Raw genomic sequence first — 22,812 nt, 5'->3', positions numbered from 1 at the left:
ATGTTCCACAGCTTGAATCCTGATATATAACAACAGTTGCAGTGCAGCACGACTTGCAAGTATCACAGTATAATGCTCTCATCACACATTACAGATGACTACGTAGATTACTAGCATCAAAGCACATAGCTAGCTTAGGCCTGGTGTCATGTCTGACACAACAACATGTCCCCAGAAACAGTACTTCAGCGTGGACTAAGCTCAGTGGCTCTGCTGCGGTCAGGTCAGTTAAATTTAAACTGAATTAAATTAAGCATACTTAAGTGAGGGTTGGTACTAGCTCCCTATTTCCAGCCGCTACAGTTTGTCACAGCAGGGGCAAGATCCAAATATATGGCATGGACTGTAGCTCAATGCAATAACCATCCCAAGAACCCAACTGCAGGGAAGAAACAAGAGCCTGCCTCCACAAAGCATCACAAACTGACACAGTAAGGTCACCCGGAGCTGAGCTGACCCATATGGAACCAATGACATACCTACAGACACCCCCAGGAGCATACAGCTATAGCTGCATCCTTGCAGAAGTGGATCAGGTACAGCAAGGTTTGCTAGCTTTTGAGCTAACAGATCTGTTGGACTCCATTTGTCCCTTCATCTGCAGCACTAATAATTCAAAACCCACGCAGTTAATTTGACTGTAAAAAACAAACTGAGAACTGACATACGTACACACTTAGTGTCTTCCTACTAAGCATACCTCAGCTTCCTAGACACTTGGTTCAACACATGTTGTTCTCATGCTGCCATTCAGCAGGAATTTCCATCTTATGCACACCTGAGGTATGCAGTATGTTAAGATTGGTTGGGACAGCATCTTCACAGTTAGCTCATCCTTTAAAATCCTTCTAGATTTTCTTGTAGGGCAACAAGAGTGATGATTGTAAATTGATATAACAATTGAAGTTAATCAGTTTTATTTATTAAGTTGTACATAAATGTGTAGGCAGTACCCATCCACATGTTCTATTACTCACAAGCAATTAGAACAATAGAGGAAAAAAACCAGAATCCTAAACACATTTAATTAGAGCTCAGTCATGGAGGTAACAATAAAACCCCCAAAATTCAGGTCCAACACTAAATCCATGCTATCACATTTTCAAAAATGTAAAAACCCCATGTTTCCACATGCTTAAAAGTAATTAGATTCTCCAGCATCAGAAGACAGAAATGCAAGTCCTTGAAGATATCCACCTATAAAAATTAGGTTAAAAAAACCCAAACCAAAACATTAATGTATTAGCAACTAATTTGAAAGACTGTTAAAGAGGCAATCTGCATCTCTCTCAACTACTGAGAGTCACCAGAAAGCCATCATATTTAATTACAAGTTAGACTGAGAAAGTCTATACAAAATACAATTTTAAGAGTCCTTTCACCTTGCAATACATTTTTCTTATCAAGAGTTTCTTACTATGCAGGAAAACAAAACATATTGATAGAAAAAAATCTTAGCAAAGTCATACTGCAGCAAAAGCTAAGATAGTTAACTTGATGTGGACATAGCATCAATTATTCATGCACACGTGAGAATGTACGGTTTAAAACTATACAATGCTATAGAATAATTCTACCTCTATATACAGAATTACTATACAATATAATTTAATTATATATAAGAAATCAGCATTTCACCACTACAAACAACACAGCATGTGGATGAAGAATTCTGGTAAGGCAAGAACTTTCAACCACTTACTCAGTTGTAACTTTGCATGACTCACTTGTAGAACAAGCATTTCCTTTCCAAAACCAATGGATTCTAGGGAATTAGCCCATGAAAAGTTTTGTTGTTTTACCCATCCATAACAACGGAAAGCTATAACGAAGGCTCAGCAATATCCAGCTTTTTATGTGATCCTACTAATGCATTAAAGATGTGATCTGCTGCAAGATCATCTCAAGTAAGCAATGATGTTAGCTATGCAGTTTAAAAACTAAAATAGTCTGAAGTTTCCAAACTCTCCTGTATTTCTAAATTTAACCCCTAGTCAAAGGTTATGTTATATAATCTGCATTCTTCACAGAACACATTATGGCTACAGGCAAAGTAAATGAAAACAACAGCTCCTCTGGATCAATCGTGAGCCATGAAGCAAAAAAGACCATATGGACATTCACAATTTTTCTTGGCACGGTATGGGCATTACAAACTGATGACAATCGTATGTCCATGCTGGCACCACTCCACAGCGGATGTGTGAGAGTGTCACTACATCTGGATGGTGAGCATACTAGAGTCCCGAGGCACTCCCGGCCTACTGAAACCAGAGGGACAGCAGCTGCACTCAATGAACACCGTGGGAGCTCCGCAAAGTGATGAAAGGCCTGAATTACCACAAACTGTAAATACAGATTTATTTCATTAAAATACTAGGTAACCACTGCAGTGATCCCTTCCTGAAATTGACTCATTTCAAGTATAAGCCAGTTATTTCAAGGATTCATTCACGTTTCTCCTCCACAGAGCCAACATAAAACGCAAAACCGACAATTTTTTATTTCACTAAGGTTGATAAAAAATAAAGCTCACTGCCACAGAAGCACTGAAAGGAAAGCCAAAAGCATGCGACACTGTCATCGCATTAGCCAAGAAAGGTTCTTCTGCTGCACAACTAACAGGTCTTCAAAAAATTTTTATGCAATTTGGACACACACAGATCTTTTCCTAAACATGGAGAAGGTGTGAAGAGAACTGCTCCAGGATACACCAGCACACACCCTCAATTGCTCATGTATGCATGAAGAAACAAATCTATAAAGCAATTTTATACGCAAAATTGCAACATTCTGGATAAACACTAAGAAGTAATTGCTGCTAAACTCTACAACAGCCCTGCTTTTATCCATCACAACACATGCTGTAAAACACTGTAAAAACTTATGTGTGACTTTTCAATAAGCTTGGAAAAACAGCGGAAGAAGAAAAACAAAACCAAAAAAACACTCATTGCTAGAGTAGTGATCTGATTCCAAAGGAAAGTCACCATCTAATTGAAATAAACACATGGAAATCAGAGAGTAAGTCTGGCTAACCAGCGTCTGTCCAAATATCTTGTTTCAAATGAAAACTGAGCTTTCACTAACTTTAAAATATTGTTACCATAATTAGAAAATAGTTTCCCAAACAATCAGCAAGGGAGGCATGATCTTAGCTTTCCAGTACTTTCAGTATCTATAAGGTCTACGAAAAAAACGAGGAAGGAAAAGATTTGAGGCCAATACTGGCACCTAAGGATTATGTCTGCTTTTTGGAGCAGCAGTCCAGCAGAATAAATCCATGGTACTGGCCACATGCACTCCAACAATCCCTCCATGCAATACTCAAAGAACTCTAGTAACAGTCTTGCTTGTCCTAACAAAAACTTATGGGAACCTAGTAAGAGTAGTTCTAAGTTGCTTCACAGATTGGAGTATCTGTCAAAAGGAGAAGCTGTGAGCTGGGATTCTTCAGTCTGCAGAAGAGAAGGCTCAAGAGACTGTTACCACTGTGTAAAAATACTGATGGAGGGGAGTAAAGAAGACAGAGCCAGATTCTTCTCAGTGGTGTCCATTCACTGGATATCAAGAGGCAAAGGTTGCAAACTGAAATGCAGGAAAATACTCTGATGGTGACTGAACATTGGAACTGAATGCCCAGAGAGAGGCTGTCAAGTCTCCATCTCTGCAGACTGGATAGGATCTTGTTCAGTTGGGTTTTGGCTAAGCAACTCGCTCCAATTGACTCTGGTTTGAGCAAGGGGGTTGGCCAAACTAGACAATCTCCAGAGATTTCTAACTTCGACTACTCTGTGATTCTGTGAAGATTCAGGTTACATTAAAATAGTGACAGAAGTTTGCATCCTCAGATCTTCCTATGTTCACTGGCTACTTTCTAAAAAAAAAAAAAATCAGACTGTAAAAAACCTTCAAAGCATGGTGTGAGAGAAGATAACACAGCCCTAATGCTTGCAACAGGCAAAAGGAAATCAGGTAGTATATCCTGTAGAAGCTAAAGTCCTGCCGCTAATGTAAGATCACATGGATTGACTGATGAGGCTTTCAAAGAACATGACAGGAGATCTACTTTTAACAGAGGCACTGTGTGCAAGCAGCACATCACTCCTAAAACAGGAGCTCTTGAGCATCTGCAAGACACCTCTCATCAATACACAATGTCTTTAGCTATTCCAGAGTGCAGAAGGGGTTAGTAGAAGAGTAAAAGGCAAGGTAGACTGTGGATTTTTAACCTAAGGGCATCTAACATTACAGTGTGGTTAATTCTTTTCAGCACTGTTTCAAACATGCTAATCAGAATTGGATGTTACTGTCCACATTATTTTATTTTTATATACAAATGTTGCTGCATAGTAGTAAGCCTTACTTCTGTTAATGCAAGTCAGTTATTCCAGGAAAGAAATAAATCCCATGTTCTTGGTGCAGAGGCTGCTACCCAATCAACTCTTCCACTTCATACCAAACTGAACCCAACAAACACTTCTCCATACCTGCACGAGGCTCTCATTTCCTGCCTAGGAGCCTCAACTATTCCCAAGTAGAGGTGTCCATTTTCTTAGGAAATGAGGATTTGGAAAAAAGAATTAAAGCTATTTTAGCCTAGTAAACAATTCCCCTTAATGGGGGTTTCTCTAGGTGGCAATTCAAATCACTTGAGTTAGGCCTGTGCTCTCTCCCCCCATTGACCACAAGCTTAAAGAAAACTATTCTACCTGCATTGAAGTCAGCTGCTGTGATTATTCCCACAAAGTGGTTGCTTTCACAAAGCCCTCCAAACCTCCATCTTTAGAAAAGGCTGCTAACTGTTCTCTTGAAAACAATACAAAAAGCTACACTGAAGTTTATTTTACCAAAAACCTTCACTGCTTGTTTTATAGAAAAATACTACAATATCCAAAGGCAGAGCATATACATCTAAAGGAGCTAACTTACCTTTCAAAAAATTAAGATTTTGTTGCTACAATAAAGTAGTATTAAATTTTAAAGCTATTCTTTTTAACTGAACTTCAGCATGAAACAAACAAAACAAAACCAAAAAACCACAACAACAATTTATTCTCCAACTGCTGGGGCTACTTCCAAAACCAAATTTAAGAAGAGTGCAAGGGATCTTTTACACTAAAGCATGAAATTTCTAGATATTCAGCTAAAGGTTAGTAAGACTAGAGCATTCCTCCAGCCAGTATTTCTCAGAGAGAGATCAGCCTACAATGACTGCTGAAAGAAAATTTAAACCAGAACAAAGACTTGTAGAGGATTTTAATGGAATGAAAAAAAAACCCAAACAACAAACGTGTAATACTTTTCATCAAGGAAAGTAGTTACCTGACATTTTTCCCTTGTTCTCTCAACATCTTCACCAGATCAGCTATGGGGTACTGAGCTTTTGCTGCACACAAACCATAACCTGAAAGAATTTCCAAATTTTAAGCTATTTTTCTGTTTCAGTGCAGAAAGAATAGTTATAGACACTAAGTGTACCTTCCACACAAACAGAAGCTCTTACAATTAAAAATAAACAACAAAAAATATACATACATACGCACACACCAAATACTCATCTATTCCCAGCCTGATCACTGTAATTAATCTCTTCTTTTTGGTCTCCTGGCCACTAACAGTGTAGTGGTTTGACCAGTCAAAGTACACAAGTAACTTATTTCAGCTTCACCAAAATACGTGTTCCTTTCCCTATGAGAAAAGGATGACTTGGATAGCTACACTGAACAATTGATAAAGAGGCTGCTATCAGGTTACTTCACCACCATTATTTTCAACAAAATTTTGGATTTGCATAATGCAAATCTAGTAGCAGAGTATAGCTTTTAGCAGCAAATAATATTTTCAGTCTGTCTGAATTAATTCATCAGAGCAATAATGCCCAGGAAGAAAATGGACAGTATAAATTATTAATGGCATCCTCAAGGTTTGACCACAGGAGCAAGAGGCAAACTCCTTGAATAAGTTTGCAAGCTCTGTTGGAGGTAATTTGGGAAGGTCACTTCCCAAATTAGAGCCCTACTTCACTGATGTTTTTGTTTAAGCTGAAGCAAAATGAAAGATGACTTTTTTAGCATTCTTCTCATTCCAAAGCTAAAATAAATTTAACACAACAGTTGTGCCATTCAGTTGAAGGAAAACAAGTCTTGAGCTATTCCCTACCTGACCTTTTCTGACAGGGAATGTCCTATTGAACCACATGAGCCTACAGCCAACATAATAGTTTCAGACAACTCTGGGTTTTGGTTTTCAGGGTTTTTTCTACTTCAATTCCAGTATTTATTGTATACTAACTGAGTTTTAGATGTTTTTCTGCCGTTTTTTTAATAGAACAATGCAGAATTGAGCAAGTAGATGAGAAGCGTAAACAAAATCCTCTCTTTCAGTAATTTGACAGACAGATATTTTGTTATTGGTAACACTGGTACTGTGGTAGTGCTTGGAAACTCACACCACAACAGCTGTACACAACATTAACTGTAAATATAATTTAAAAAAGACAGTCTTTGTCCTGAAGATTTAAAATCTAAATAAATTGGACAAAGTTTGAAGAGACACACATAAGGAAAAATAAAGTGGATGCACATGTCTACATAGATGAATGATAACTAACTGGGGAACAAAACCAGATCACACAGACCCAATCAATATTTGACATGATGCTGCAATGTTGCAACTGCAAGACAGGCTACAGGGTTTTTTGGGTTTTGGTTGGTTGGTTGGTTTTGCTTGGTTTTTTTTTTAAATAATACATCCTCTGAACATCTTGCTGTATGAGTCAAGAGTGTCTTACCTGGAGTAATAATAATATTATTGGCTTCCTTTATCATTTCAATTGCATTGTCCACATTGATTTCTGTGTGGGTTCCAGTAATTTCCATGGGCTTCCCACCAGCTGTTGATGTGGTGCCATAGCCCCCTAGAATCACATTTGCAAGGGAACGGTTCATAGCCTGAAAGACAAGAGATTTTTATTAACTAAAGATGAAATCCAAAAATAAAGGAGAGGAGATGTCCACAAAGAAAACTTCTCAAAACATTAAAGCCTTCCTGACAATAATCTTTATCTGTTGGTTTTGCCTGCTTACACTAAAAACTTCTTGAAATAGGGTCCTGAAACCAGAGACCCGGATTAACACAATAGCCAAACATCAGCTTCTAACACATTACATTACACATGTAAAGAAAGCACCAGCGTTTCCCACAGACAAAGAAGAAAACAACACACATAGCAAATATTGTTACCTTTTGTTCTTAAAAGGGAGGCATATAAAAGAATGCATATTTGATAACAGGGGTTTTTTGCGTGGGTAGCTTTTTTATTTTTGTGGGTTTTGGTTTTTGGTTTGGTGGGGTTTTTTTTGTTTGTTTTGAGTTTTGTTTTGTTTTTTTACACATACATATATACACACAAACACAATTTTTGCAAGATATATTCTTAAGTTCTTGGGCAATTTAACATATAAGTACAGACCCACTATATGACAGCATGGAAACCACATAGCTTTTACAGGTAGCACAGAAGCAAAGCTCCTACAGCATCAAGACAGAAAAGAACACAACAAAGCTAAGTAGCCACACAAAACTAACCAAATGCTAACTCAAAACAAATTGCAATGAACTGAAGAGGGTCACTAACTTACTGGCTGAACACCAAAGGGGAACAAGAGATCTTAAACTAGGTGCTTTAAGAGGAGAACACATCCTGAAAATTCAGCTCTGTAGATACACAGCCAGGAAAAGCCACTGGCTAAATGCTTTCACTGGCATGTCTCCTTGTGAGCGTAGTTCCAAAGCAATATCTGGAAGTAGGCAAAACTTGTAATTGCAGTAAACAAAACTTTAGAAGCAGGAAAGGAACAGGATAAATTGCTTCTTTAATTAAACATGTGTGTCATACGCTGTGCTAGCTCAAAACCACAGCAAAATTTAAGAATGGGTCTGGAGAGGCACACATACAAGCGAGAGGTAACACCCACGCATGCTTAAGTGTCCATTTTCCACTGGCATTTCAAATCATGCAATTCCACAAGGTTTTTTGCTATAGCCTGAGAAGATATGCCATTCTGTGAAATTTATCATCTAGCAAATAAGCACAACAAAGATGTTAGAAGAACTTTTGTTTATCCTGATCACTGTTTCAGATACCGTAAGGAAGGTGCACAAAACCAGTGAAATCAGCACCTTTCTACTATCTGCAGCAGGCAGTAGTTCTTCTCTTCTAAAAACACGCTGCCTTTCACACGTATCACAATATTAAACAGTCAAACAGAAAAACAGACTACTTAGTACATTACAGCAGTTAAGTGTCAGGTAAGATAGCCTAGACAGAATTCCTCTTCAGATGTTGCACATGCTAAGCTTACAAGAAGTAAAGCACTTTCTAAATATATCTAAACCAAAAGACAACAGTAAGACCAGGCCAAAGGGGAAAAAAGTTCAAATATTAATAGAAATCTGAGAATCCACATAAAGCAAGCATGAGATTGAAGAACCCTTGCCTGGCTCTGCACCAAAGAACCAAGGAAAGAGGAGGGAAGCCTGGCAAAAAAAAAAAAAAAGTGGCAGGGGTGAGGGGTGGTACAGAGGGCTTCAAAATGAGCTCAGACCTCATCAAGAAACCAATGCAGCTAAGACCCACTCAGCACAGGCACAGTGTGGAAACTCTTTTACAGCCTCCTTCACCTTCTTTAGCACCACAGACACATATGAATGAAGTGGCAGGCTTCACCATTCACAGATAATCCAGCCACCAGCAAAAAGCCCTCTTTGCTGCGCATACACAGGTGATCATGGCCAGGAACTTCCAGCCCAAGGAAAACCAAACCCCTAATCCCTGAGAACTTTAAGTCCTTCCACTGTGCCCACATAAACCGCACAGCTAGCACAGGCAATGGGTCAGCATACAATTTATAAGACTAACACAATTTGTCCTTTCTCTTGCTCTCTTGCATCATCCCAACCAATGGTTCCTCTTCAACCTGAAGCATTTTCCCCATCCCTAAGCACGCTGATTCTAATACTACAGTTGCAATCGTCAAGTATTCACTCTGCGGGAAAAAAAAGGGAGAAGGATATGCTAATATAATAAAGTGTTCTGAAGAAGACATGTTGTGTTAGTGTTTTAAAGTCACAATTCACAGGATGAGTGAATAGTACAGGCCTTTGTTTCTGGGGTTTTTTTTTAAGTTAAATTCTTTGTCCTTAACTCACCCTACTAATAGGCGCAAAAGGCAGATGGGTGCAAAATCAAGCACATATGAGTGCAAAAACTAAGTGGTTATGTGAGTATGTGTTGGCCAGTTTACCAACTCAAGCTTTAAGAGATTATCTGGATAGGCTTTGGATGATTAAGCTACAGATTTATCACAAAAAGTAATTGGAAGTGTTGTAAAAAGAAGGTTTCAACCATTAATATGTTTCCACAAACACCTTCTTATTTGTAGTAGGTAAGTTTCAATAAATACACTGCTTTGGATGGAAGTCAGGGGGGCAGGGAAAACCGTTGCTTCATTAGCCCAGGTTGCAACAGCCTAAAGCAGATTTTATTGAAATTCTTGAGCATTTTTTCTCCTGAAACACAGTTTTAGAACAATGATACTGAATCCTCCGATCATAACAATGCTTTTAAAAACAATGACTTCCATTAAAGGAAGTAGAGCAGAAAAGAAAAATGCTGGGGGATGAATAATTTATTCTGCTTATTGTGCAGAAATAATACAAAATAATTTTAATTTTACTAGATTATTTTAATTGTCTAAGCTTATGTAAAGTAGCACAAGATTGCTAGAATACTACCTCAAAAAACTAAAGTTCCTGAAATTTGAGAAATACATAGAGGAAAGTCATTCTGTCATTGCGTAACTATTTTGCCAATTACTTCCCCAGGCTTCCTATTTTCCTGCATTCCTCCTTACCTACATTCCTCTAGCCAACAGATTCAAGCATCTCAAAACTGAGTGCTGAGAAGAGCTAGCAACAAAGTAAGTTAAAAAAGGGAGGGGGTAGTAAAAGAAAAATGAAGGTATAGAGTGACTATGACTACTGGTAAATACCCAACAGATAATATTTTCACAAAGGCTTACAAGAATTTGATTTTTAAAGAATATACTTTTCCTACCTGTGCTGCCCCATAAGCATTACCTTTCTAATGATATGGACTAAGCTGCTGACTGTATACAAATATGTATGGATATATAAAACACGTCCCATGAGCCACATAATCTGATTTCCTTTTGATAAGGAGATATAAAATGTTCAAGAAAGAACAAAATTCATTAAAATCCATACCTGCGATTGTTCATTTGAGCTCAACCTCCATGAAGCTGCACAAAATTACTTTCTTAGGCTTTTCTAAAATTGATCCTCAAGAGATGAAGATGAATGGTACTGAAACATTCCTAACACGATAACTAACATCTCAGCAGAGATGAAAAGACAGCCAGGGCTGACCACAGGAAAACATCGGGACAGGAGAAGAGCAACACTGATCATCCAAGAACACAAGAACAGAAATGAAACAGAATTACACAACAGAGAATCAGCAGATTGGCAGCTGTTGCACTGTGAACCTTTCCATTACCTAATGCACTGCATTACCTCTCCATCTTTGAAACAAAAAGGAGAGAGACATGGGAAAACAGGAGGATTTCTGTGCAAATGTTCCAGAGAAAAAGGAGACCATTGTTAATAATGCAATATGATGACATAGAGAGTTGAAGCTCAAGTTTGCTGTGAGACAGACATTAGTATCAGCAATACATTAATGCAAGCCTGCTGCCACCCCGTGGTACTTAAGAGTAGCTGCTCTGAAGAAAATAGCACTTCCCTACACTCCAAAAAACCTGAACTTTAAATTACTAATTGAGCCAAGCATTTTTTTAAAGGAACTCACTACTTAAACTAAATTTAAGTTATGTTAAGTTTAACACCACTGCAGAGTTGATATGACTTAAAAAAACCCAGCAAAAAAACAACAGCTGAGCACAAGTAATCATACCTATTTCAGCCCAGATTCAAACCCTCAATGTCCAAGTCAATGCAAAGGCTTTCCTTAGTTTTGAAGTATGTGATTCTCCAAAACAGAAGGAGATGACTGACATCTAGTCCAACAGTTTCAATCAAGAATTTTCTAGTCTGTAAACACCTAGCAGTTTGGTCTTCTGATTACTTATCTTCCTAGCAAATATGCTGAATAAAGTTTTTCATTACTTGGAAAACACGCACAATTTCTGCTGACGACTTACCACACACATGATGTAAGACAGGATGGCGCCAGAGGAACCAATGAGTGCACCAACAATGGTCAGCAAGTTGTTGTTCAGTAGGAAGCCCTCAGCACACAAAGCCCATCCAGAATAACTGTTCAGGACAGTAATAACTACAGGCATGTCAGCACCTCCAATAGCTGCTGTTAAAGTGACACCCTGGAAAAGGAAACAAAATGCTTAGCTATGAGTGAGAACATGCAGAGAAGACAGTGCCTGCACCACTAAATATCAGGTTACTTAACCTATTCAAGTATTTCCAGTGTAGGAGACACGAAGCTGTGGCCCAAGGATTGGCCTTAATGATTCTGCCTTTGCAGACAGGACAGGAAGGCACTCTCCTCATCCTGCGCTTAGTCACATATTTTTACTTGCAAAAATATCCTACCAGCTCCATGAACTGTTCATACCATTAAAGGATTCATACCAAGCAGTCTTTGCAAGACTCAGTTTACAGAATGGTAATATTCAGGGTAAATTTTGCAACAGCTGGTCTGAGTGAGTAGGGGAAGTTACACATGGGGATAATCTTATTAAGTTAACACAATAATCTGTAGATCCAGTGCTCTTTTAAGTATTTTAAGGATAAATTTTCCAAAAAGTCTTTTAAAATACCAGTTTTTCCATATAAAAGGCTCTATTAAGTCACAGCTGCAAAAAGTAGTTAGATACATACATGCCTGTTCTCTGGAACAGTTCTGGTTTACAGCTACATTTAGGAAAGTCAGCTGCTGCTTGCTACTGCAAGCTGGCATACAGGCACTATGTCCATTGTGACTCAGGATGGTAAAATACAATCATTAAGAAGAAACTTAAAAAGCTGAAGCACAAATGGCTTGTTTAATTTGTTTCCACCTCCTCCAATTCCCTGACTTACCATTATGGCTGAGAGAGCTGACACAGAACCTAAGCAAGTAATTCCCGTAGTGTAACTAGGATCAATCATGTACGGAATCATTCCGCCAACGCTGGCGGCCAGCAATCCCGCATTCAATGCATGTCGACCAGGCAACAGCAGTGGTGCAGAATTCAGGATACCTGCAATCAAACGCATATTCAGAGATTGACACATACATGCAGGAGAGCCTGTCTCTTGCCTTCAGAGAAGGCTGAATACCCCAGCAAAAGAAAAATTAAAAAAGGCAGGGTCAGAAGATAAAACAAGTTAGTTGACACTGAGACCTTGTGCTGACTTAGTATTTCAACATATTCAGAATTACTCTAGATTCTCATATACTGCTGATTAAAATCTTGGTTTACTTTCTAATCTCACTGAAATGTTTTAGAAGAATCACAAAAACCTCTTCTCCTCTTGAAAAACCTTTAAAAAAACCCCAAAAACCCCCAAAAAACCCCAAACTTCTTTCATTCTAGCCTCAAGTCTTTACATGTTGTATATGACCTCTGTAATAAGAAGCTTTTAGCTGGAACTTCTTAGTACAGGTATTACCTCAGTCTCTCAAAACCTATGTGCTTAGAAAAATATTACCACACAGATACCCCAATTACAAAACACTCCTGCTTTCAAAGATTTTAATTTAACCAGTACCCTCAGTGACACAGACTTCCCACAGCTTCCCACAGCAGCAGAGACTTGAGGGGAAAAGAGGATTCAGTATTTGTGTGAATCAGTTTAAAGAGACAATTAGGTATTTATTTTCACCCTAGGCTTCTTTTTTTTTCTCCCCAAACAACACAGCAAACAGTAAAAATAATACAAGTTTACATGTTACTTTTGGTGTAAGTGATTACTTACCAAGTGTCTCATTTAAATTTAGCTGAATTCAAGGGAAAGAATGAAATGATAGTCTCAGGACTAGGAGTCGAAGTGTGTAACCTACTACCTCTAGTTCAATAGTATAGACAAGCTTATTATTATTGTGTTGACATGGAAATGCAAGGGGGAAAAAATAAACAAAAAACAGAAGAGTGGGCTGAAACAGGCAGTGAAGTTCATGAGGGACATGTGCACAAATCACTGAGGGGGTGGAGGGGGTAAGATGGAGAAGAGGTTACAAAAAAAATAAATAACCAAGAAGAAATAAGTAACTACTTAGCAGAAATTTATCAGAAATACATACTACTGACAAATCCTTCAAAAGATTATTAGAGAAGACAGCTTTCCATCCATGTCATGCTTCCTCCTTCAATGGCTGGTCTCATAAACACTGAAGAAAGCAAGCAGGTATTTCTCAAAGGAGCTATTGCAAAGCTAGTAACAGGATTAATAATATGAAGCTCTTAGCCGGAACTTCTTCGTACAGGTATTATCTCAGTCTCTCCAAGCTGTGTGCTTACAAAACCAAAAATAAATGCAATAAGGAAACCTTCAGGTGCATAAAAACAGGAATTAGTGAATATTTAATGTAGAAGGCATATTTACTAAAACTCTAAGAGGTATGGAGCATGGATTTTGCGCAGTATGTAAATAAACAGGGAACTGCATGGTTTAAAGTGAGGCAGTCTCAACTGACACTGCAAACTACCTACCTAAACCAAGTCTGCAATACTAACACCACAATCCCATAAACATTAGCTGTGCTCACTGAGTCCAGCATTACCAGGGTTTCAATTAAAACATCTGCTCAGGAATATGAAATTGTGATCATAAAAGTTCAATAAAATCAATTAGAGAAACAGTGTCAGGCAGTGTCTTAACAACACTAAAGCAACAATTACTTCTAGACAAGATGAACTGAGGGAAGCTTACATGACTTGGTAATCAATAGCAGTAGTAAGTCCAAGCACTGAAGGCAAACTTTTCATAACTAAAGCTGTACACAAATTAAACAAAACTAAAAAGAAAAAAGTACACTCATAAGAATTAAAGTCCATTCATAAGAATTAAACATACAAACTTTTACCTGATGCAAAATACAAGGCTTCTTTCCAATTCCACGGTAGTCTAAAGGCAGAGCTAAATCCTGGGCGGGGGGCGGGGGGGGGGAAGCCCTTTAACAAATAACTAATTCTGAATGGAAGGTCTCACCTTGCAGTTTTCCATAAGCAACAAGAGAGCCACTGAAAGTCACTCCACCAATGTATGTGCCAAGGTACGCCACAACCTTGGTGAGGTTTGCAGCTGGATCAGTAGCAAAGTGAGGGTATTCAATCATGTATTCTGCTACACAGGTGAGCACAGCAGCCAAACCAACCAAACTATGGAAAGCAGCCACTAGCTGAGGCAGATCTGTAATCTGGATGCGTTTAGCAATCATCAAACCTATTGAGAGTTGAAAGAAGGGAAGTCTTACAAAACACAACCAATCTGTACAGCTACAAATTAACATATCATGGTTCATGCAATCAATACATGCACACACATGCCTATTCCAATGGAAAAAAAAAATTGTTCTACACTAGACATTGCTATGGCATTTAACTGAAAGCTGCCTATGTGTATTTTGTGCAATGAGGATATCATGGAAATTACAGAGAAGATTAAAGAATATCATGTTCTTAGAAGCTTCACGACATACTAAGAAATTCAGTGTTTTCTATGATGAAAGCACAGTGTGAAAAAGAGAATTTGGCAGCATTCAGTCAGGAACTGAACGGGAGTATGAAGTTGGGTAACTTCATTTACCTCTGCATACCCAGTTTCCCTAACAGAGATGATGTGTTCCTGCTTTTCCACCAGTCTTCCCATTCTTTAGCACATCCTGATGCATTAATAAAAGCCATGGGACTTACGATTCTTTGTTCACATACTTACATACATGGCTTGTGTATGCTGTTTTGCAAGTTAGTCAATTCACCTGTGAGCTATACAGTTTTTTGTGTATCTACAACTTGCATAAATACAGGTATAGAGCATATATTGTTAGTTTATAGTATCATACACATACCTATGGTACCACCAAATGTCATTGCACCGGACATCTGTGCCAACAATTCAGGTGAGGGTTTAAGGCCTCCAAGAGTTGCTGCTAAACCTCCTGCAACACCAATCATACCCAAAGCATTTCCAAGACGAGCTGTTCCTTGGGTGGACAGACCAGCCAGGGCCCCAACACAGCATAAGCCTGAGCCCAGATACATCATCTTTAAAATAAAACATGAATATGCATACATTAAGTAGAGACAAAGTGCACAATCATTGTCAAAATCTTTCTGATTATTACACAAAAGGGCTGATTTCTCCAAAAAGTGATAGTCATAGTTCTTAATTCAAGTCAAAAGTCTTGAATGTGATAAACTGTTGTACAGGATGTGATTTTGGCCAATTAAAATGTGGTATCTATTAAAACTTCTTCCCCACTGTATGACCTTGGTTTATCTGCACTGTGCATACTAAACTGGAGTCAAGCCAATTTTCCTCATCAGTTCAGAATCAAGTTTTTTTTCAGTACAAACCCAAAGCTAAACTGTCCTGCTCATTATAGGAAGTTTCAGAATTTGCTTATGGCACATCTGAACTCCTGTTTTCAAAAAGCATAAACAAACTTAAATGAACTGAGCTGCACATGACTAGGTAACTGAAAAAACTCAAATATATTACAAGCCTCTGGCATAAAGGTATGTTTGGATTCACTTTCGTAACACAGAAGGCAATACACATTGAATTTTCTTGCTATTAAAACAAATGCAAACACAAGTTTACCATAAAAGGTGTTACAAGTACAATCCCTCTATAACCCTCTGTGCTGAACTGTCATCCCATCCAGATGTCATGCCTACTTTAACTGTCACACCAAGTTGAATTTTCAGAAACATTTAAACGAAGGACTGATTTCTGTAGATGCTCTAATATTTAAACTGTAACTTAAGAAAACTGTCCAATAAATAACAAAGTACCTGCTGCTTTACAGAAAAAAAATAGCCAAAGCTTTTAAAATTTGCAGATTGAGCATTTGAGGTATGATTGCAAGCTTAATGAATTTCAGATTTGCCTTGTGGGAATATGTGGCTGATGAAAAGACCATGGCTAATTTGCTATTTACTCCTACACAGAGTAAGCAGAGAAGCAGCATACCATGCTGTGAACAGTGGGCCAAAAGCCACAAAGTTATCTTATTACCTGCTCAATATTATAGCCACCGTTGAGAGCAGCTGCATAGCCTCCTACAAATACACCACCAGGAAGCAGGTACAAGTAGTTGTACTCAGGAGGATCTGTGGGACGTTTGAACATATCCAGCATTCTCTGTGTAACTAGAAACCCACCTGGCCAAAGTAAAGGAACAATTTTACAAAAATGAAATCTAAAACTAAGCATGTGCCAAGCTATAAGAGAAACATTTGGTTAAACCATATTACCACACAACGTTAGCAACTGACCCCAATAAAGCCTCTGAAAAGCTAGTAATCTGGAAAACCACCAGGAAACAAGGGTGTAATCAGGGTGAGATCCTGCTGTCTTTTTTAACCTTTGGAAGAAATTCATAAAAGGAGGAGTTGGAAAGCCTGGAGGACTTCTCTGGCTCTTTATGCTGACTGTAGGATACAGCTTAGTTTATGACTGTGTCCTTTTCCCTACCTACTCTAGCAAAAAGCAGTATTTATAAGTCACATCGCTCACACTCTTATCTTGTATTTGTGAAGCTTGGACTTCTGAAGCTCAAGCAAGCAAAATTTTGTTCTATGCCACTAGTATATTTTTCAAGCAGGAAAAGGAATGTAAGGACAAATGCAGTACCGTCTTGGGATATACAGGAGAAGGTATTTCATATAATCATCACCCAAAAGATACTGTAAAAGAGAAACACGCATTTAAGTTCTTCCCTAAAAAAAGGTTACACCACAGGGTGTGCAAACCATATATATTAACTACTATGAAAATTTGAAGGGGGGAGGGGGGAGTGGTGTTTCTTTATTGATGAATGGTCTCAGACCCTATTCCCACAATAGCATTTCTGGAATCTACACAATTAAAGAGCTAGAAGAAATAAAAGAATTACACATGCTTTAAAGTTACTCTCAGGAGAAAACCTAACATTCATACCTGCAATATTTACTGAAGAGATAAAGGCTGAAAGCACTGCTAGACTTTGAGGAGTGTTTTCAGGGAGGTAGTTTCCTCCCATCAATACCAGCCCACCAACTGCAGTTAGTCCTATTTAAAAAAGAAAGAAGTGTTACTGAACCTTAAAAGGCCCTACACCTACAGCAAGTTTCCTTTCAGCTGTCAGAGAGATAGCAGTCAACCCAAATTTTGATCCCTACTCTACATTGCTATTTAAATAAAGACTATTGTGGCCTTTTTAGCAATACTAACATGTTTCGAAAGAAAAAAATTAGTATATGAATATAGTTTTGAAGTGCAGTGCCTCAAGCACAGAGTCAGCCTCTGTGTACTTGTTCACTAGAAGAAAATTTGCTTTTAACAGTCAAAGTAGATCAGACTCATGACCTGTCACATATACACACAGATATATAAAATCTTACATATTTATAGAGTTATCAATCTTACAGGTCACTTAGGAATTTTTTTCTTTTTCCCTCCTCTCAAAACACATAGTTTGAGAAGAAAAAAAGAACGCAGAAAATATGAAAGATAAGTTATTTTCAGGGCAACATTTTGGAGAGATGAGAGGAAAGATGTGTTCCATGAAAGGATAGACTGCAGCACTCCAGGTAAAACAAACTTTAAAGCAAACAGGTTAAGACTGAGAAATTACTTATAAAAATTAAAAATACACAGCACCATACTTGCCCTTCTGTTAAAAAGGTTATGGTTCAGGTGTCCTTGCTATTTATGAAAGTAAACTCAGTCATGCAAAGTAGTACTAGGCTCTTTAGCATTTTAAAAGACATATCAGAGGAATTCTGTCTGAAGTTCAAGTAAGAGGAGCTGTGCCTACTTCAAACAGAAAATAAGCAGTTGTGTGACAGCTACTTACCTGAGATAGCATTAGTCACTGACATGAGTGGAGAGTGAAGAGCAGGAGTCACACCCCACACCGTATGATACCCCACTATTCCAGCTAGACCAAATGTCGTCACCATTTGCGTGAAAGCATTATTAGGAGCTACAATGCCCAGTCCTAACATGCCGGTTAAACCTAGAAGAAAAGCACAACAAAACTGTTCTGTAACTTTTCAATGATTTCTTACATTTAAACTCTGTACAACAGGAATCCAGTATTGAGCTAAAAGCAAAACAGCATTTTGTGCATGGACTTGTTTCAAGATCAGCTGGATCATCTTTGACAACTATAAGGCTCTTTCTGTGCTAGCGCTTCTTTTACAATGCAACATAAAACCATAAATATAATACACACATCTTTGTTATGCATGCACGCCAAGTGGCAAAGATAGATTTCTACACTAACACTGAATCCTGTCACTCTCCTGTTCTATAGCAAAAACGTACAAGAGTCACAATCATGTTGAGATACTACTTGGAAGACGCAAAGCGTGCATATGAAGAACAGAGGTTAAAATTAAAAATATTCAATTCATTCATTACCTCATGCAGAAGTTCAGATGCACACAGAATACCAAATGACAAGAAGAGACAGGATTTATTTGTCAAGACTAATGTCCTATTCTCAGTACTTCAGCAGATGTTGGGCATTTAAGTCTCATACAATGCATTAAAGTTTGAAGAAAGCAAAGGCATTGAATTGACTCTGCTGCAAAGTATGAGCACTGTGCCTAACAGGAGTCCTTCAGAATTTTAAGTATTCTACTGATATTTAGATAAATCCAAACACACATACATGCACACAGCATGAGTCAGCACTGTTTGAAATGTTAATGCTTTTAGTTAAATTTCTAAAAGTTTATTTTCCCCTCTCAAAAGCAATTATTACACTACTCTGATTTTACACTAGGATACACCAGCCAATCAACTGCTCTCCCAACTAGTTATTAAATTGAATGATCAAGATGAGGAATCACTTAAAAGTATTAGCCAAATGAGGAGCATTCTACACTGATTCTCCAACTCTGGAAGTTGCCTACCTGCTGTGTATACAGATGCACTAGTCATAGTTTTTCTAAAAGGTGTAATAGTAGCTGCTTTTTCCGCTTCCAGCTCTGCTACAGTCTTCTGCTTCACAGGGGCTCCTTGAGGAATATTATTTGGTGGAGGTGCTGGGAAAATCACCTTGCCATCCTGACAAGAGATATTTACAGTTATCCCTAACACAACAGATGCTTTATAGTTAGTGGAGCCTACTCTTCTTAATCCTGCAACTCAGATAAGTCTTAACATCCTACAGCCATGCCACAGGAACATCTTCCTTTTATGTGTCTGTAGAAGTTTGCAAGGCTCGATGATCAGTACAGCCTGACCAAGTTAACCACACTGGTTTACAAATTTTTCAGACAAGATTTAATATCTGTGTCCAAGAGCACCCAACAGAAACACAGCACAAGGCTTGAAAGCAGGAACCAAAACAAAGAGCTAAAGTTCCTTTATGGAATTTTATGGAACTTAAGTTCCTAAATGGAAAACATTGATGCAAAATAAAACAGGGTCTTCAACACAGCAAAATCTGCTACAGATTGGAACTGTAACCAGAGCCTGCTCAGACCTCAGCTAGGTACCAAGCATGATGTCTCACACCTCCTGCTGTTCTTCAGGCCTCTGGAGGAATAACTGGTGGAGCTCTCAGACCTGAGTGGTCTGGGAGAGCTGAAGTCAATGTAAACCTCCTTCAGAGTAGATATCATAAGCATTACAAAATGTTGGCAATATTATGCAGCAAAACTCAACAGAAATGAATACCTCTTACCTAAACTGCAGATTATTATTTTCTAATAGTTGCAGGAGGAGAGCCCATACTGGCCCGTGCCATAAGTCTGTATTTTATTATTTCCTAGTAGAGCTTAAAGGATCCTGCATATTCTAGTTCCACCAGTTTTTTCTGAAGTTACTCTCATAAAGACAGAAATGTGTATTTTTACTATTTTTTTTTAGAAAAAAAGGAAAAAATCTTTTTCTGGTCCTGTAGTAATGTTTCAAACATGTTTTAAATAACCATGCTTTTATTACATGAATACAACATGCAAATTCAATCTTTTTCCTATTTTTCAACAGCAGACATTAGATATTTAACCATGACAAGAAGACAAAAGCAAAGAGGTTTCCCTCACAAAAAGGGACAGAGGAATATTCAGCTGAATACAAACACGATTTTCCACACCATCCATCAAGTCATATCTGAAGTCTATCCGCATGCAGCATCTCTGAATGTGTTTTAAAGAGACGGCACTGATAAATGTAAGAGTATGCACTCAAAAATTAAGAGGAGAATATTTACTAGCTTACCTTCATTACTACAGTTCCTCTAATAACATGATCCAGAGTCCCATAATCAAATTCATCTTTTGGATCAAAGTAGAAGTTCTCTTTGTCAGGGCTAATAGCCTTTAGGAGTTTGATAATATTATTGGAATACAGACTACTGGCCTGAGTAGCCATTCTGCTAGGCAGGTCTGTGTAGCCTATGTGTGTAACACCCTGAAAAAATTCAAGTAAACCATTAAGGATTAGTTCAACCTCTGAAGAGGCAGCATCTCTTCCAATATATCCTTCGGGAAATACATATCCAAATTGTTTCACTTATTTCTGTTTTTAACCCCAGCTAAAACTTTTACCTGCAGGTCTAACATTATCAGGTTGAGGGACGATTACTCACAACAGTTACAGAATTCAACATGATCAAACCCAACACCTTTAAACACCATTAACAACAAGCCTACACAGAAAGAAAGATGTAGTGGTGCAAGAGCTTGTCCTCTCCAAACCCCACCACTGCCTCAGAACTCAGCTTCTTTGAGCAATCAGGTAACAGATTGTCCTGCCCAGGGCTCGGCATCTTCTCAGTCCTTCTGGAAGGCATGCACTGGAGGCAACTTTCTATATGACAAAAGAGTGAAGGAAGCTTCCACAGAGCTAGCTAGCTGTGCAAGTAATATGCCCAGGTTCACGTTTACGTAAAGATGTAACATAATATATCCACACTGTTTAAAGAACAAATGTGAGTATACCTGGCTATCAGGCTCTTGAGTTTTTGGAAGGTACGGGAAACAAGGTGGCACACACTCTTCATGCTCAAACAGGCTTGTGTTAAAACACTGCTCCTGCAACTTACAGCTGAGATCCATGCATGCTTCCAGGAACTCTGGCTTCTTAATGCAATGCTCTAGCACACTGCTAATAGTTCTGCACTGCTGCCCTTTCCCACAGCTTAATGCCAGTACACTATATTCAGGGGTAATATTCCTCTGACTAAAAGTGCTCCATATAAATTCTTCATGCAAGAATGTGCTTACTTCCGTTCTACATACTCTAATTTCAGTTTTTAAGCAATGACATCAAAAGCCCTAAAAAAACCCCACAAAGCCAAATACAATGCATGACTCATGATACATACACATAGAGCCCTGCTTATATTAATGACAACTATGGCAGCAATATGTGCTACAGGCTTCCCTAATAACAGCATTATGTTCTTACATTACCAAATAACAATCTTGGAGATCTGCTACTTTAAATCTCATCACCCAAATTTCTATAACTGCTAGTACATTTCTCACAAGTACTAAAAATAAATCCCAAAAGCAGAAAAACAAGCTCTCAAGTGAGCCAGTGAACACCGGAGCAAAAGCAGTTATTTCAGTCCAGAGCAAAATTGGTTACTTTAATGAACCGATTCACACTACTCCTAGTTTGGGTTACAAGTGGTTTGGATACTCTAGGGCAGACTCACTTATGTTGGCAAAGCTAAAGACATAAAAATACAGCACCATGCTGAAGCTGAAGTTATATTGAGCTGAGCCAGAGACTTTGCACTGAAGTAAACACTGACATAGTCTGAACCTGTTTAACTTACCTATGACAGGGACTGTTAACCTCCAGTTGTGGGAGGTGATGAGCAAGCCAAAGAAGCTCTTGCTACCACTGTCTCTTTAGGTAGACCAAGAAATAGACATCAAACCACACCTTCAACTCAGCAGAGACAAATCACTGGACTTGGAAGTCCAAGTAGTAACAATTCCATACTTAAAAAACAAATTAACACTATACAAAGGTTGTTTCTTCAAAAAATCTTCAAATTGTTATAGATAGAGATGACTAGTGACCAAATGCAAATCTAAAGGATTACTTAAGCCCAAATAGCAAAATCAGCTACTCATTTTCAGCATACAGTTTACAAAACACAATGTGAATTCATGCAAACAGAAGGTCATCTGCAGATTAAAATGCTCACCTTATGAACATATAATTCTCCAGGCTTTGTTGTCTCAATGTTTCCTCCTGCTTCTGCAGCTAAATCCACAACAACTGAACCTTCTTTCATTGATTCGATCATATCTTTCTTGAACAATATGGGAGCTTTTTTGCCTGACAAGACAAGGTAAGTTATTGTAAGTTAAACACAAAATACAGCTTTTTATCTGTAGGGCTCTCTCTCTACCTTATTTTTGCAAGCAAAATATTCAAGTAATCAGTACCTAGGATGAAATGCCATAGATGCTTTTTATACAGGCAGGGAGAAGAGATACTAGAACATCTTGCTCCCAAACATATTAAAAAAGGTATGCATGAGCAGTCTACCAAAGATGCTGGCAAGTCCCAATTTTGTCCTCA

General features: G+C 38.2%; 1 protein-coding gene across 6 annotated transcripts in view; it reads right to left on the bottom strand.

The window, feature by feature from the left end:
* Positions 1–22,812, bottom strand: part of NNT (nicotinamide nucleotide transhydrogenase) — a 47,559-nt gene that overhangs the window by 9,931 nt on the left and 14,816 nt on the right. For all 6 annotated transcript variants that reach the window (XM_054808907.1, XM_054808908.1, XM_054808906.1 and 3 more), the window contains exons 8-19: positions 22,433–22,566; positions 20,488–20,679; positions 19,176–19,329; positions 18,110–18,271; positions 17,212–17,322; positions 16,288–16,433; positions 15,116–15,311; positions 14,257–14,490; positions 12,145–12,305; positions 11,247–11,426; positions 6,794–6,953; positions 5,326–5,407 (exon numbers count right to left, since the gene is read on the bottom strand). In XM_054808907.1, coding sequence (XP_054664882.1) covers positions 5,326–5,407; positions 6,794–6,953; positions 11,247–11,426; positions 12,145–12,305; positions 14,257–14,490; positions 15,116–15,311; positions 16,288–16,433; positions 17,212–17,322; positions 18,110–18,271; positions 19,176–19,329; positions 20,488–20,679; positions 22,433–22,566 — 1,912 coding nt within the window. The remainder of the gene's footprint in view (positions 1–5,325; positions 5,408–6,793; positions 6,954–11,246; positions 11,427–12,144; positions 12,306–14,256; positions 14,491–15,115; positions 15,312–16,287; positions 16,434–17,211; positions 17,323–18,109; positions 18,272–19,175; positions 19,330–20,487; positions 20,680–22,432; positions 22,567–22,812) is intronic.

Source organism: Grus americana, chromosome Z (assembly GCF_028858705.1).
Source record: "Grus americana isolate bGruAme1 chromosome Z, bGruAme1.mat, whole genome shotgun sequence".
Classification (NCBI taxonomy): domain Eukaryota; kingdom Metazoa; phylum Chordata; class Aves; order Gruiformes; family Gruidae; genus Grus; species Grus americana.
This window is presented reverse-complemented; position numbering and strand designations above follow the sequence as displayed.